This window comes from Helianthus annuus, chromosome 6 (genome assembly GCF_002127325.2).
Source record: "Helianthus annuus cultivar XRQ/B chromosome 6, HanXRQr2.0-SUNRISE, whole genome shotgun sequence".
Lineage (NCBI taxonomy): Eukaryota > Viridiplantae > Streptophyta > Magnoliopsida > Asterales > Asteraceae > Helianthus > Helianthus annuus.
In genome coordinates this window covers 4,124,605-4,142,154 of record NC_035438.2, presented here as the reverse complement: position 1 = coordinate 4,142,154, position 17,550 = coordinate 4,124,605, and the positions used below count along the sequence as shown (strand labels likewise).

Below are 17,550 nucleotides of genomic sequence, written 5' to 3'. Positions count from 1 at the left end.
GGACATCGATGCAGTTAGCGCCGCGCCATGAGGGGATTTTCCTAAATATCTTCAAAGATTAATCGATTATCGGTAAGTTTAAAACGTTATGGAATCGCTTTTGTGTGTGTCATCGCTTTTGGTTATTCGAATCGTATTTTCTCACCGCTCTCGCTCGTCGAATCTTAATCGATCGCTCGCTCATCTAGACGCTTTTAATCGCTACCCTCATTCGCATCGACTCTTACGACCCTACTAATGGATTAATTTCGGGACGAAATTTCCTAAAGCAGGGGAGACTGTAACAACCCGCACCTTTGTGCGTTGTTACTACTCGATACACTCGTTACGCCTAGCACCAGAGATTCGGATCATAATGTAACTATATCAGATATATCGCTAAATCGAAGTATAATCGAATAATTACGCATGTTCTATCGCTATTACAAACCTATTTTCATAAATTATAACACTCACGATGATGTTGAGTGAGGGCTTAATCTACCCTCCTCGATAACCGTGAGGTGTCAGAACGTAAGCAAGCAACGCTAACAAAGACTTTCGGGTGAGTACCATGTCTCCAGCCATCATGACGATGACGACAACACGAGCAAGTAGTGCCCCGATAATCATTGTGGCACATCACATCGAAGAACGCACTCGAAGGCACGCGTAACTCGATCATCGCACCGAATATTGGTTATATAGATACGTATATACGGCCCTTTTGGTGAGTAATTATGATAAATAATTAAATAATAATATAAATATACGAAAATATGGCCCAAACAGTCGAAAACGCGCCAAAAAGGAGGATTAAAGGCTCCCGTACGGACGGGCCAGCCGATCAGCTGGGCCGCCCGATCGAACGGGCCAGCCGATCGGCTGGGCCGGCCGTTCGGACAGAACAGCCAACCGGCTGGGCCGCCCAATTGAACGGACCAGCCGATCGGCTGGGCCGTCCGATCGGCTGGGCCGGCCGACCGAACGGGCCAGCCGATCCGGCCCGCCTTTCCTCCTTTTCTCTCCTTCCTTGCCTATAAATACCCCCTCTTCACCCCCAAACACTTGTTGTTGCTGCTACTACTCGACCAAGACATTCCAGTCCCTTAATCTTCCGATTTCTCACGATTCTTGTAAGTTTGCAACTCAAATCTTGTACTTCCTTGATCTATATGCATTCTTTCATCTTCCTACCTTTCAAATCTCAACTTTTAACCGTGAAATCATCGGATTTGGAGTGTTCCAGGGTGATGTCACCATGGAGTTCTTCAAGGGTGATGTCATCCCATGAAGAACAACTCAGATTCGAATGGTTTCCATACAACTTTACATAAATCTCGTCTAAATCAATGTTTTCTAATCAAGAAGCCATGGATTTGAGATGTTCAGAGTGATGTCATCACAAAGTTCTTATGAACTTCCAGTGTTGGCCTCATTCCACCAAGAACAACTCAGAACCTAGGGATTTTCCAAGAATAATCAAGGTTTCCACATCAGATCTATACATAAAAACGGTGGAAACAGAGCTTAGACCGACCTTCTACTCATTCCTAGTGTCGTGTTGGTCAAGGATCTGATTCCTGCCGAAGAGACGACCGGTTTCGGGTTAAACACGGAAAAACCGCCAAGAACGGCCAGTTCTGATGAAACGGGGTGATTCCCGGCCGTTAGAACAGGTCGGAATTGATGGGGTTTCAGTTGTTCAACACGTCACGACAACGTCTCGACCAAAACCACCGAAGAACATGCGAAAATCGCCGAAAACAGCTGGACAGGCTGGCCGATTGAGCGGCCCAGCCGATCGGCTGGACCAGCCGATCGAACGGCCCACTCGATCGAACGGCCCACTCGATCGAGCAGCCCGGCCGATCGAGCAGTCCATCCGAATGGGCCAGTTCCAATCCAATTTTCGTCCAATTTCATGTAATTCAATACCGTTTAACACGTAACCCAATACTCATGTAATTAGTCTGAAATCAGGTTATTCTCAGGCATCATCCTGTCAATCCAACCGAATACGCACTGTGAGTATACTTGACCCCTTTTATCGAATTTTGGGTGTAACATACGTTCCTTATAAATCGAACTTATCAAACGAATGAATCAAATTGTCAATCTATCACTTGTGAATAACTGTTTGCATAGATATACGTGATGCTAGTTGCATGTATGCTAGGACTTATACTCGTGACGTCCCACCAAGACTAGTATAGTACTATTGCGCCCGACGGGGTCTAGTTATGCCATCGAAGAGTCGAGCATCGAGGACTTAGCTGGTAGTATCAGTTTTGTGAGTATATATGTCGTGTATTACGTTTATGCTTATGGAAATTCGCAGCACTTTTAATCTATTAATCTATTACATATCAAACCTGTATACTCGCCAATACTTTTGTATTGACAATATTTTAACGTATGTTGCAGGTTTAGTCGAAGTCTACATCAAATCAAGCTAGGAAGTCTAGAAACTCACCTAAAATCTAGGTTGTCGAATTTGAATTGTTCGAGAGGACAAGAAATCTGTGATGACTTATGTGATTGTATTATTTGTTAGTATGGGATAACGAATGTAATAAATATTATCGCAATATAGTTGTTATGGATTCTCTTGAACAATCTGATTCGCTTAGTGCCGCGCCCCGATGATTCCGCCATCGGTTGGGGTGTGACACCGCACCAGAATCAAATAAGACTCTAGCATAAATATTATTGATGAGGAAGGTACCTGTTATGACGTTATCGTCATTCACTGCTTCCCTTGCCTGCATCTGGAATACTCTGGCGTTGTTCTTCTTTGCCTCTTCAGGCTTCTTCGCATTCTTGGGGCAGATGGTTTTGATGTGCCCTTTTTCATTGCAACCGTAACAGGTTGCATCCTTAATATTCCGGCACTCAACAGACTTGTGCCCTATCTTCTTACAGATCCCGCATGGTTTGGCCTGTGGGTCCCGATTGCACTTTCCAAAGTGCCTTTTGTGGCAAGTTTTGCACCTGGGCTTATCACCAGATTGCCCTTTCTTGGAACCAGGGTTCCCTTTACCTTTCTTGTTTGCCTGAGAGGACTGATCATCCTCTCTCTTCCTCTTCCCCTATTCAGAAGTCTTCCTCGCCCGACTCCTCACAACATCCAATGTGAGGGACAATGATAGATCCACAGCGGATCTATAAGTGGTTGGCTTAGAAGCCTTTACATTCCCCTTCACTTCAGGGGCCAGACCACCAATGAAACACGCGATGCGTTTGGGCTCAGGAGTGACTAGGTATGGAACAAGCCTCGACATGGAATGAAACTAGTCACATAGGATCTGCAGTCCAGTTCCTTCATCACAAGGGTGAGGAAATCAGTCTCTATACGCTCAACTTCATGCTGCGGACAATAAGTGTCCTTAACCAACTCAACAAACTTCTCCCACAAGAGATTATACAAATGAACTTTCCCGGTGGACTGTACTAGCGCCTTCCACCATGTAAGGGCATCGCCCTTAAAAGATTGGGATACAAACAAGACCACATCCTCCTTAGCGCAACCGCTAATATCTATCACCGTTTCCATCTCATCTAACCACTTCATACAGTCTATTGCCCCCTTTTCTCCTCTAAAGTCTCTTGGCTTACAGGAAACAAAGTACTTGTAGGTACAACCCTTGGCGTGCCTAGGGGTAGGCTCAAGAACTACCTGCTTCTTGGGCTCACTGCCTTGGTTAGATGAGTGTCGAGACTCGCTCTTCTTATGAGTGTGCGATTGAGAATGGGTTTTTGAGTGAGTTTGAGACCGAACAACACTCGGCTCCTTAAACTTAGCATCTTCCGCCTATGAAACTGCCGCGGTAATCAATGCTTGCAGCTCGGCACCCGTGATATTTATCCTGGTATTGCCCTCTGCTGGATGACTGTTTGCTTCGTCTGAGCCAGCCATTTACTGAATACTATAATCAAACAATAATGATTATTCAAATCATATATATAAATACATCGCATTGATGATCAGATGGTCATGGTATTATATAACCCATTTAGACCATTTTAAATAATAATTAAAAGAATACACTATTCTTTATGCTATTAGGCAGGGGGAATAATAAAATTTCCACAACTGCTAATGTCGTGAAAGACATTTTGTTTATCATTAAGCTCGTCTCGAAGGAAATTTAGATAGCTTAGGAAGCTTGTCACAGGGACGATTTTAAGATCTAACCATCGATCTCTTGGATCAATGATCTTTTAAGGGTCGAACGAAGTTCATTACCATTTTTGACAAGAAATTTATAAATTAAACTTTCATTGTCATTTTTACACCTTTGCTTAAAAGCATGCATCTCAAACGGACGTCTTGGTGTACATATTATATTGATGTTTATTAGCCATGACTCGTATTGATCATTTTAGGCTATATGTGACTTGGAAAAATCCAAATACCGTTTGGAAGCTTGTGTGGTTTTTCGTACCGCACAGCTGAGAATGTTAACATGTTTTCAGATGTTAACAAGGATTTGCTATCTTAAAAAGGTTGTACCATCATAGCCAATTAATACTTTGGCTAGGTTATACCTCTAAGAATTTCTTTGGCGGATCAATTATAAATTGAAAAGATATAACATGGTGTAATAAAATACACAATTAAAACCAAAGTTAAAACTTCATTAAACTGAAATCAAGTACAAATGCCCTAAACGGGACTTAGAAAAAGACAAACTGCCCGCGCAGGGGCTTACAGGAAAGGAAAATAAGTCCACGCAGGGACTTTGATACAGAATTTAAACAAATATCCTCACAGGGACACGATTACAAACAAACAAAAAAATAAACAATCCCTTATTTCTTCTTCCCTTTGATAAGGTTTGCGAGGCCTTTCATGAAGCTAGTATGCCTCTCCTTGTTTTTCTTAGTCTTATGCTCGACCTTATCTAACCTCTCTAGGATTTCCTGAGTTTGTTGTTGCTGCTGAAGTTGCTGGGGAAGAGGAGGCTACTGATACGGAAGGTATGGATAATCCTGACCCGGGTATCCAGTTGGATAAAAAGGTGGGTAGGATGATGGGTAAAGGTGATGGTATTGAGCAGCCGTGAGGTAGGGATCCTGGTTTCCGTAATCTGACGGATATCCTGACGTGTTTTCATAAGGATTATACCCAGAAAAACCTGGGTAGGTCGGGATAGGGTTATCAAAACCCATGGGCGACTGAGGTGGCGCAAATGAAGCTGGCGGAGGGTCAATCTCCGGTGCCGCGTTTGAGGGCCCACCCAATTGGGGGTCCTCTGGAATGGGAGGATAGGAACTCGAACCACGAGGAGAGCTAAAACGAGGTCCTCCTCGTACTGACATGCGTGCATTCCTCCGTTGCCTCGGAGGCTCGAGAGGTGGTTGCGGTGGCTGCTGCGGTGGCTCCTCTATCGGAAGTGGCGGTGGTGAAACAGCTTGGAGTTGGGGTTTAACCAAAGGTGGTTGGGCCGGAGAACTATGATATGAAGGGGTAAAGAACCAATCATATGTGGCCATTTTCTCTTGGAACGAGTCGGGCCCACTATAAGGTGATCCCTGAAATAGGGACCCACTTGATATACTTATTGGATGGCCCGGCGTTCCGGTCTGCATCTCCGGATCTGGATCATCATCTGTTTCCATCTCCTGAGAGAAATGGTCCTCAGGGCCCAAAGGGTTATAACCAAGAAAATCGTTAACATAATCGTTAGGGTTAAACTGCCCCGGGGAATAGAGAGAATCAGAATGATGGAACGAATGGGAGTGCAAAGAGTGGTGTGATTGGTGAGACTCGTGAGAATGATGGGATTGTTGAGAGTGTTGGGGCTCATCTGGAACTAGCGGCCCAAACGATGGATGGAAGGAAGGCGAAGAGCTTAGCGAGACTGAGTGTCTTGCTGGCTCAAAAGGTTGACCCCACATATCGTGAGAGTCGGAGGTGGAAAAGGACGCCGATGGAGTGCGTCTATGAGATGGTCCTGCTGACGACGATCCCCCACGCATGGGACCCTTGCCTCTTCCTCTTACTCTTGGAGGCATGTTGACGAAATTCCTGTTGAAACAAGGAAACAAAAATAAAATAAAACATAATAACAACAAAGGAAAGTTAAAGACATATCCTAGGTCATTTGCCTAGACTCGAGAGTCTAAGGAATGTGCTTATTGTGTCATTGAGATTAAACACAAAAGGTTAGTGTTTAACACTCAATGTTGGCTCTGATACCAACCTGTCACACCCCGATATTTCCACGTATTACCGGTGGGCCTGGTGGGGAGTATCGTGACGTAGTTGATATCATCATTGTCAATACACACAATAATATAGCACAGCGGAAGGCTTGGTAAAATAAACTATTACAAACCATAACATCTGAGCGTTCGAGTTTATGAATGTACAGACAGGAATGTAATAAGATCCACAGGCGGATCATGATGTACAAAGAAACAAAAACTACAGACTCCGGGTATCTATTGGATTTGCAAGATCCTCTATAACACCCTATAGCTCCAGCCTATTTCGGAAAGTACCTGTCAATCAATCTTTAGGAAAATACGTCAGTTTACACTGGTAAATACAATTTAACTGACTCGTTTTGAAAACATTTAAGAAAATTGATTTAGGTGCATAGGGCACAAATCCTTTATAACTTGGGACAATCTTATTAAAATCTTGTATACAGTTTTACATGCTTGTCATACATGTGGGGCCGGTTTGTAAGCCAGACATGATTAACTAACTCACCACTTATAGAACCCACAAAGGAGTATCCCCAACTTGTGGGTAATTTAATATTTAGCATTTGCATCTGTCGGGTGCATGCCTGCACCTCGTGCATAGGTCGTGGCCATTAATAATTTAAATGAGCCGAGGATATCCAGGACACGGTCGTTAACCCCCAAATGTTTATGTTATCAAACAATACAGATTAAAACGGGTTATGCAGATTTATTAAATCACAATCCGACAAAATAATCCCATACCCGACCAAGCGGTATTAATATACCGTATCCCAAGCCCGTATAGGGAAAATAAGTTAAAAGTATTTACCTGGTGATAGCAGTAAAATTCCTAAGGTTCTTGAAAGGCACTTTTTACCGGAAGCTATTAATCTGTATAGAAGGTTTAATTAGCCTATTAGGATGCTAACGGGTCTTTAATTAAGTCAAGGACTTAAACCGACTAGCTAGAAGGAAACCTTATGGTTCTAAACGCTAGATTAAGCGGAGACCGGGATAGAATGTTGTGACACTCTAGGTTTTTCCGAACGAACACCTTGTAATATTTTTGTGTACATATATGTTATTAAATGAAAACGTGATCCTTTTTGCATTTTATGTGTTGTATGTATGTATTATATATATATGTAAGTGAGTCGAGACCACGACTCGCAACCACTCGGTTGCGAGTGGGCCACTCGGTCTCGAGTGGGCCTCTTGGGCCGTAACCGGTTTGGGCCGAAACCCCTTAGCCTACTTCGAAACCTTGCATATAAATCCCCACTTTCCCCACTTCCCTTCATTTTACACAAACACATACACTTCTATTCTCTCTCACTAGGAAAACCCCAAACAACACCAATCTCTTCCAACTTTCGGACCAAGCTCGGATCTCGCAAGGAATCTCGGTCAAGACCATCATCACTCGGATACTTCATCTTCTCGGTTTCTTCCTTTTATTCGGTGCCTTTTTCACAAACCGGTTAGTGTTACATATGTGTAATAGTTGTCTTGTATGCTTGATGAATGAAATGGTTATGAACTAGAAAATGTTTAGTTAAAATTGTTATGCATGACTTTTAGGATGATTTGTGAAGTTTGACATTATGTGTACAACCCTTTAGTAGGAAAGCTTGATAACATGTTTAGAATGGCCAAAGAATAGTGGTTTAAGAATGATTAGGGCCAACCGAGTTATGTTTAAAGTCACAAAATGTATGTTCCTTTGTTCTTGCATAATGATCTTGATGAAATATGTGATTTTTCGGTTCAAAAATGTATGATTATGTTAAGATGAAAACCCTAGGAAACTATGAACTTGTGATGAACTTGTTGAATAAGGTTTGAAGATTTCAAAAAGGGCAAAGTTTGATCTCTTTTTTTCTAATGGTCAGATTAGGAAAAGTGTTAGTGAAACCTTATTGGCTATTACTTGATTTGGGCCTGATTTCATAGTACCATTGGACTGATGTATCTGAATCTACACGTGAACATGAAAGGGACAGCATTACGACTCGCAACCACACAGTTGCGACTCGCAACCACAGCGTGATAACTCGAAACCTCATGGTTGCGACTCGAGACCATAGCATGACAACTCGAGACCACGCGGTTGCGACTCGCAACCACAGCATGACAAGCCGAGACCTCCTGGTTGCGACTCGAGACCACCTGGTTGCGACTGGGCTGTCCACTTTGGTTATTGGGCCATAATGTGTGTAACATGGGCTACCTGTGACTGAACTATGTGTTGCTGTTTGACTATGTAAATGTTAGGGCCGGCCCAATAACCCCATGACTGTCTACTTGCATACGTGATACGTGTTAGTTATGTGTAAGTTTTTATGTGAATGCTTGTACACCAAACCTGACCTATACCGGTAACCATGTTAGGACGTGGTGACCAATGTATTTGACAAGTAACCTAATCTGCCGAGCAACCCAAGGTGAGTTCACACACTAAAAGCATGCGTCCCGCGGAGGGACACGGACCAACTACCAAACTTTGGGAGAACACTTTTGACCCATTACTCCGGGGGAAAACAGAATGGGTAATTACTATCTCCGAGGGAGATACGTTTGGATATTATTTATAAATCACAACTAGCCATGCTAAACGAAACTCTATCACTTTAAGTCCCTGCTTACAGTACCGATTAATCGCCGGGGGCGAACGGGTTATTAGTTGATAGCGCTATTAGGTTTGACAACCTCACACCGTGACCGGGGGAGATCGGGCGTGAACTAGTAGACCTTGCAACATGGTCAATGACGATAGACATTGACTCGGGGCACGATAACATTCCGTCAACAGTTTCGGTATCTACAGTTTAGTGAGCTTACAGATGGGGTAGCTCCCCACAACGTGATTATAAATGCTTTATCTAAACAACTTAAGTTTTTGGTAAACTAAAACTGGACAACTAGTGAACTCACTCAGCATTATTGTTGACCCCTTACTGCATGCTTTGCAGGTAACCAGTAACTCAGGAGCTGCTGCTTGGGGATGTGTAGTGTTCGTCAAAACCCGTGTGTTGGGTTTAACTATCTTGAACTAAGAACTATCTTTAAAACTATTTGGTTTATGCTTCCGCTGTTTTGTTAAACCCATTATCGAACTTAACTATGGTGTTGCTAACTACTTTGGATATTAAATATTTCTACTATTAATTCAATGCTCAGTATAATTGGTGGCTGGATCCTGGTCAGTCACGCCTCCAAGCGGTGGTGTTCCGCATGTGGATTTTGGGGGTGTGACAGATTGGTATCAGAGCCATTGGTTATAGTGAACTTGGTTTTAAAAAGGGGAAAATCTTTTTGGGAAAAATCAGACTATAACCTGTGACTCGCGACGACACTACACTCCAAGTGCAAGGCTCAACACATTTGACCTCATAGCTCGGACTAGTGTTTACTTGTTTGCTTATCTTATGTTTCCTGTTCTGCTATACGTACTAGTGTGCCTAAATTAGATAGATACACCTCTCTCTTCTATCTCATTCTCGCTACGTTACAACATCACACTCATACTGTGTTTTCTGGTTATGAAGACAATGAGTGGACGCGGAAGAGGAAACATTAACATGACTCAGGCTCAATTCACTAACCTGCTTAACACGGTGGCTGCAGCTTTCGCGGCTCACCCTGGAGGTAAACTCGTTACCCTAGGATGTTTAGATCCTACCGCCACATCGCCTTTTATCCCTAAAACTGTACGCTTCGCTTCTCACGAACAGGTCAACATGCACCGGCGCAACCACCCGTGTGTACTTTCAAAACTTTCATGGATTGCAAGCCTCTCCCTTTCAACGGCACTGAGGGTGCCATAGGTCTTCTGCATTGGATTGAGAAAATTGAAGCTGTCTTTGCTATCTGTGAGTGTCCCCCTGCAAATTGGGTGAAGTTTGCTACTGCTACACTTGAAGGAAACGCGCTCTCTTGGTGGAAGGCGCAAATTCAGATGTTTGGGTTAGAAACTGCTAATGCTACTGCGTGGGAGGATTTCAAGGACATGATTAAGGAGGAGTACTGTCACCGGGATGACATCCACAAGCTTGAGAACGAGTACTATGCGCTTAAGATGGTTGGGTCAGAGATTGAAACCTACACCAAGCTGTCCAATGACTATGCTGCCCTTTGTCCAAACATGTCTCGACCCATGTATCGAAGAATCGAGTTGTACGTCAAGGGTTTGGCTCCAGAAATTCGAAGCCATGTAACTTCAGCCAACCTCACTACCATTCAGCCGATCGTTCGACTTGCTCACAAACTTACTGATCAGGCCGTAGAAGAGGGCAGGTTGCCCAAAAGGATCAGTGCTACTGTCGGAACTTCTAGTGACAACAAGCGTAAGTGGGAAGGAAATCAAAGCAAGGATGCTAACCCCACTCAGGCCCCAGCTCAGCAAAGGAAAACTGAAAACAACAAGGGCACTCAACAACAGGGTGGCTATCGTGGTAACCACCCCAAGTGCAACAAGTGCAATCGACATCACAGTGGGCCGTGTGGGAAAAGTCAGTGTCAACGATGTAACAAGATGGGGCACGAGGCCAAGGACTGTAGGAGTCCACGTCCCGTGGGGCAGAACCAGCAGCAACAACATCACGGGAATGCCAAGGGTTGTTTCCAGTGTGGAGCTGAGGGGCACTATAAGAAGAATTGCCCTGAACTGAACCAGAACCGCAACAACAATCAGGGAGCTGGAAACAACGATCAGAACAACAATGCTGGGAATGGTGCTAGAGGAAGGGCTTTTGTGATTGGAGCTGGAGAAGCGAGGAATGACCCCAATGTCGTGACGGGTAAGTTCCTACTCGATGATCGTTATGTTTCTGTATTATTTGATTCTGGAGCCGATGCTAGCTATGTGTCCCTACGTATTAGTAAGAAGCTTAAGCGTCCGCTTTCGTTACTAAGTTCTCCTCATATCGTCGAGTTAGCTAATGGTAGAAACATCGAGGCCTCACATGTTATCAAAGGCTGCAAACTAGAATTGTCTGGTCAGACATTTAGTATCGATCTTTTCCCTGTTACACTTGGAAGCTTCGACGTCGTTATCGGCATGGATTGGTTATCCAAACATCGCGCTGAGATCCTCTGTCAAGAGAAAGCAGTTCGTATTCCCCGCCGTTCTGGCAAACCTCTTATTGTACAAGGTGGCAAAGGCGGAGAAATCTCCGGTGTTATCTCGTTCTTGAAGGCCCAGAAGTGTTTACGAAAAGGGCACACCGCTGTCTTAGCACTCGTCACCAACACACAGGAAAAGGAAAAGAGGATTGAAGACTTTCCAGTAGTGCGTGACTACCCCGAGGTATTTCCTGAAGAATTACCTGGACTCCCTCCCCACCGTCAGGTCGAATTCCAAATCGAGCTAGCTCCCGGAGCAGCGCCAATAGCTCGTGCACCTTATCGACTAGCCCCCGCAGAATTGAAGGAACTCTCTACTCAACTACAGGAACTATTGGATAAAGGGTTTATCCGCCCTAGTTCATCACCCTGGGGAGCACCGGTACTCTTTGTTAAGAAGAAGGATGGCACGTTCCGAATGTGCATTGACTATCGTGAGCTGAACAAGGTTACCATCAAGAATCGTTACCCTCTCCCGCGAATCGACGACCTATTCGATCAGTTGCAAGGATCGAGCTACTACTCTAAGATTGACCTGCGATCGGGCTATCATCAGCTAAGGGTCCGTAATGAAGACGTCTCCAAGACTGCATTCAGAACTCGCTATGGTCATTATGAATTCCTTGTTATGCCCTTTGGAATGACCAACGCGCCCGCGGTATTCATGGATCTCATGAACCGAGTGTGCAAACCTTACCTCGACAAATTTGTGATCGTGTTTATAGACGACATCCTGATCTACTCAAAAAGTCAAGAAGAGCATGAACAGCACCTACGCCTTATCCTCGAACTCCTTCGCAATGAGCAACTGTATGCCAAGTTCTCGAAATGCGACTTCTGGCTTCGGGAAGTCCATTTCCTTGGGCACGTGGTTAACAAGGATGGAATTCACGTCGACCCAGCTAAGATCGACTCTATAAAGAACTGGCCTACCCCTAAGACTCCGACCGAAGTCCGCCAATTCTTGGGACTAGCGGGATACTATCGAAGATTTATCATGGGATTCTCAAAGATCGCTCAGCCTCTCACGGCTCTTACTCAGAAGGGTATGGTTTATAAATGGGGTGAAGCTCAGGAAACCGCATTTCAGAAACTAAAGGATAATTTCTGTAGTGCTCCTATCCTCTCGTTGCCTGAAGGAACTGACGACTTTGTGGTTTACTGCGATGCATCCATCCATGGGCTCGGTTGTGTGTTAATGCAACGCGACAAAGTTATTGCTTACGCCTCTCGACAACTTAAGACGCACGAAAGGAACTACACTACGCACGACTTGGAACTAGGAGCAGTGATCTTTGCGCTTAAGATATGGAGACATTACCTGTACGGTACCAAGTGCATTATCTACACCGATCACAGGAGTCTCGAGCATATCTTCAAGCAAAAGGAATTAAACATGCGGCAACGTCGATGGGTCGAACTCCTGAATGATTATGAATGCGCCATCAAGTACCATCCGGGCAAGGCCAATGTCGTGGCAGATGCCCTCAGCCGAAAAGACACTACGCCCAAGCGCGTGCAAGCATTACAACTTACCATCCAGTCTAATCTCCCTACCCAGATTCGAAATGCTCAGATTGAAGCTTTGAAACCGGAAAACATCAGGGCTGAGTCCCTGCGAGGATCGAGACAACGACTAGAGCAAAAAGAAGACGGCGCCTACTATGTGGCAGGGCGCATTTGGGTCCCACTTTACGGAGATCTACGAGAGCTTGTGATGGACGAAGCCCATAAGTCCCGTTATTCAATACATCCTGGTTCAGATAAGATGTACCACGACTTAAGGACCACTTACTGGTGGCCTGGCATGAAAGCCCACATAGCAGCTTACGTTAGCAAATGTTTGACCTGCGCAAGAGTCAAGACTGAGTATCAGAAACCAGCAGGCCTACTCCAGCAACCCGAAATCCTGAAGTGGAAATGGGAGCAAATTTCCATGGATTTTGTTACGGGGCTACCTAGATCCCAACGCGGGAATGACACTATTTGGGTGATAGTAGATCGATTGACTAAGTCTGCACACTTTCTGGCCATTAAGGAAACAGACAAGTTTTCTACCTTGGCAGAAATCTATTTAAAGGAAGTAGTCTCGAGACACGGGGTGCCAACTTCTATTATTTCCGACCGAGACGCTCGTTTTACTTCCGAGTTGTGGCAAGCTATGCACAAATCCTTTGGCTCACGTTTGGACATGAGCACCGCTTACCACCCACAAACGGATGGGCAGTCTGAACGCACCATCCAAACCCTGGAAGACATGCTTAGGGCATGTGTGATCGACTTTGGCAAGAACTGGGAGAAGCATCTACCGCTAGTAGAATTCTCCTACAACAACAGCTACCACACTAGCATTCAGGCGGCACCTTTTGAGGCATTGTACGGTCGTAAATGCCGATCACCTCTTTGCTGGGCGGAAGTCGGTGACAGTCAACTCACAGGCCCAGAACTGGTGGTAGACACAACGGAAAAGATTGCCCAGATCAGGCAACGCATGGCGGCAGCTCGTGACCGTCAGAAAAGCTACGCTGATAAGCGTAGGAAACCGCTAGAATTCCAGGTCGGGGACCGGGTTCTACTTAAAGTTTCACCCTGGAAGGGTGTGGTTCGTTTCGGTAAACGCGGCAAGCTGAATCCGCGATATGTTGGACCATTCGAAATTACCGAGAAAGTCGGTAAGGTTGCTTATAGATTGAACCTGCCTACTGAGCTGAGTGCAGTACACAATGTCTTTCACGTGTCTAATCTGAAGAAGTGTCTGTCAGATGAAACACTCATAATTCCTTTCAAGGAACTCACTATTGATGAACAGCTACACTTTACTGAGGAACCGATTGAGATCACGGATCGAGAGATCAAAACCCTCAAACGTAGCCAAATACCTCTCGTGCGAGTTCGTTGGAACTCACGACGTGGCCCAGAGTTTACCTGGGAGCGGGAAGACCAGATGAAGTCCAAGTATCCCCAGTTGTTCCCTAATGAAAACCCCAGCACTGAAGCTACAACTGAATTTCGGGACGAAATTCCAAACTAACGGGGGGATGATGTGACACCCCGCTGAAACACTCTAGCTTGACAGTGGCTGCCTTAACTTTCGGGACGAAAGTTCTTAAAACTTGGGGATAATGTGACACTCTAGGTTTTTCCGAACGAACACCTTGTAATATTTTTGTGTACATATATGTTATTAAATGAAAACGTGATCCTTTTTGCATTTTATGTGTTGTATGTATGTATTATATATATATGTAAGTGAGTCGAGACCACGACTCGCAACCACTCGGTTGCGAGTGGGCCACTCGGTCTCGAGTGGGCCTCTTGGGCCGTAACCGGTTTGGGCCGAAACCCCTTAGCCTACTTCGAAACCTTGCATATAAATCCCCACTTTCCCCACTTCCCTTCATTTTACACAAACACATACACTTCTATTCTCTCTCACTAGGAAAACCCCAAACAACACCAATCTCTTCCAACTTTCGGACCAAGCTCGGATCTCGCAAGGAATCTCGGTCAAGACCATCATCACTCGGATACTTCATCTTCTCGGTTTCTTCCTTTTATTCGGTGCCTTTTTCACAAACCGGTTAGTGTTACATATGTGTAATAGTTGTCTTGTATGCTTGATGAATGAAATGGTTATGAACTAGAAAATGTTTAGTTAAAATTGTTATGCATGACTTTTAGGATGATTTGTGAAGTTTGACATTATGTGTACAACCCTTTAGTAGGAAAGCTTGATAACATGTTTAGAATGGCCAAAGAATAGTGGTTTAAGAATGATTAGGGCCAACCGAGTTATGTTTAAAGTCACAAAATGTATGTTCCTTTGTTCTTGCATAATGATCTTGATGAAATATGTGATTTTTCGGTTCAAAAATGTATGATTATGTTAAGATGAAAACCCTAGGAAACTATGAACTTGTGATGAACTTGTTGAATAAGGTTTGAAGATTTCAAAAAGGGCAAAGTTTGATCTCTTTTTTTCTAATGGTCAGATTAGGAAAAGTGTTAGTGAAACCTTATTGGCTATTACTTGATTTGGGCCTGATTTCATAGTACCATTGGACTGATGTATCTGAATCTACACGTGAACATGAAAGGGACAGCATTACGACTCGCAACCACACAGTTGCGACTCGCAACCACAGCGTGATAACTCGAAACCTCATGGTTGCGACTCGAGACCATAGCATGACAACTCGAGACCACGCGGTTGCGACTCGCAACCACAGCATGACAAGCCGAGACCTCCTGGTTGCGACTCGAGACCACCTGGTTGCGACTGGGCTGTCCACTTTGGTTATTGGGCCATAATGTGTGTAACATGGGCTACCTGTGACTGAACTATGTGTTGCTGTTTGACTATGTAAATGTTAGGGCCGGCCCAATAACCCCATGACTGTCTACTTGCATACGTGATACGTGTTAGTTATGTGTAAGTTTTTACGTGAATGCTTGTACACCAAACCTGACCTATACCGGTAACCATGTTAGGACGTGGTGACCAATGTATTTGACAAGTAACCTAATCTGCCGAGCAACCCAAGGTGAGTTCACACACTAAAAGCATGCGTCCCGCGGAGGGACACGGACCAACTACCAAACTTTGGGAGAACACTTTTGACCCATTACTCCGGGGGAAAACAGAATGGGTAATTACTATCTCCGGGGGAGATACGTTTGGATATTATTTATAAATCACAACTAGCCATGCTAAACGAAACTCTATCACTTTAAGTCCCTGCTTACAGTACCGATTAATCGCCGGGGGCGAACGGGTTATTAGTTGATAGCGCTATTAGGTTTGACAACCTCACACCGTGACCGGGGGAGATCGGGCGTGAACTAGTAGACCTTGCAACATGGTCAATGACGATAGACATTGACTCGGGGCACGATAACATTCCGTCAACAGTTTCGGTATCTACAGTTTAGTGAGCTTACAGATGGGGTAGCTCCCCACAACGTGATTATAAATGCTTTATCTAAACAACTTAAGTTTTTGGTAAACTAAAACTGGACAACTAGTGAACTCACTCAGCATTATTGTTGACCCCTTACTGCATGCTTTGCAGGTAACCAGTGACTCAGGAGCTGCTGCTTGGGGATGTGTAGTGTTCGTCAAAACCCGTGTGTTGGGTTTAACTATCTTGAACTAAGAACTATCTTTAAAACTATTTGGTTTATGCTTCCGCTGTTTTGTTAAACCAATTATCGAACTTAACTATGGTGTTGCTAACTACTTTGGATATTAAATATTTCTACTATTAATTCAATGCTCAGTATAATTGGTGGCTGGATCCTGGTCAGTCACGCCTCCAAGCGGTGGTGTTCCGCATGTGGATTTTGGGGGTGTGACAAATGTGATTTAGACCCGACAAGCTTGGATACTTGTATAATATGGGTAAACTAAATACATTCTGGAAAAATGAGAAACAAATGATAAGGTTAAGCCCGTTTCGGTTATTTTACGTAAACTAGTCACGTAGACCGATCCGAACGCGTAAATGCGTAACGGGTAACCAAATAAATTATATACAGGTCTTAATCATTATTATGCTCAAAATATGCTAACATATCAGTAATATATTAACATATATGCCCAAAAAGCAAATTAAACCAAAATGAGTCCCGTAAGGGCATTTTGGTAATTTTAATGCCCATAAAAGAGTTTATTTATAAAACTGAGTTCCAGGTCTGATTAAATTAGTAAAAACATGTATTTTAATAGGTTATATCAGTAGGATACTTAATATATTAGAAACATACCTTTTATAACCATTTATGCATCGTAGGGGCATTTTGGTAATTTTACATAAGCTTTTAAAGGTCAAAATAGACTTCTGAGTTTAAAAACTTTAGCTTACTGTAATATTACATATATTAGTTTAATACATCAGTAGGTAATGAGTTTTATATGCCAAATATAGTTTTGACCCATACTAGGTGCTAGAAATGCTTAAAAACCGATTTAAAGGGTTATTAGGATAAAAATAGGAAATCTGAGATTTTGATCAGTTTATAAGGTTCAAAATATTATATTTATCATATAAAATCAATAGCAAAAAGTTTGGCATTAAAATGTTATGTAAAACTCATTTTATGTATGAAAAGGGTAAAACCGACAATAACCGAAATTAGGCTATAATCCTATGTTATGCTTAGCCTAAAAATAAATAAAAATCTTCAAAAATCCCAAACTATTATTTAACATCAGTAGGTAAAAAGTTTGGTGTCAAAAATCGGGTT

The 17,550-nt window shown here is 43.6% G+C and overlaps 1 protein-coding gene across 1 annotated transcript; it reads right to left on the bottom strand.

Moving 5' to 3' along the window:
* Positions 1-4,947: 4,947 nt before the first annotated feature.
* LOC110944301 (leucine-rich repeat extensin-like protein 5) lies at positions 4,948-6,000 on the bottom strand. The gene has a single exon (XM_022185962.1). The coding sequence runs from the start codon at positions 5,998-6,000 to the stop codon at positions 4,948-4,950; it is 1,053 nt and encodes a 350-aa protein (XP_022041654.1).
* Between the last annotated feature and the right edge of the window lie 11,550 nt (positions 6,001-17,550).

What these genes read in the sequence shown, in the direction of transcription:
- LOC110944301 (XM_022185962.1), bottom strand. Translation starts at nt 6,000, where the DNA reads ATGCCTCCAAGAGTAAGAGGAAGAGGCAAGGGTCCCATGCGTGGGGGA.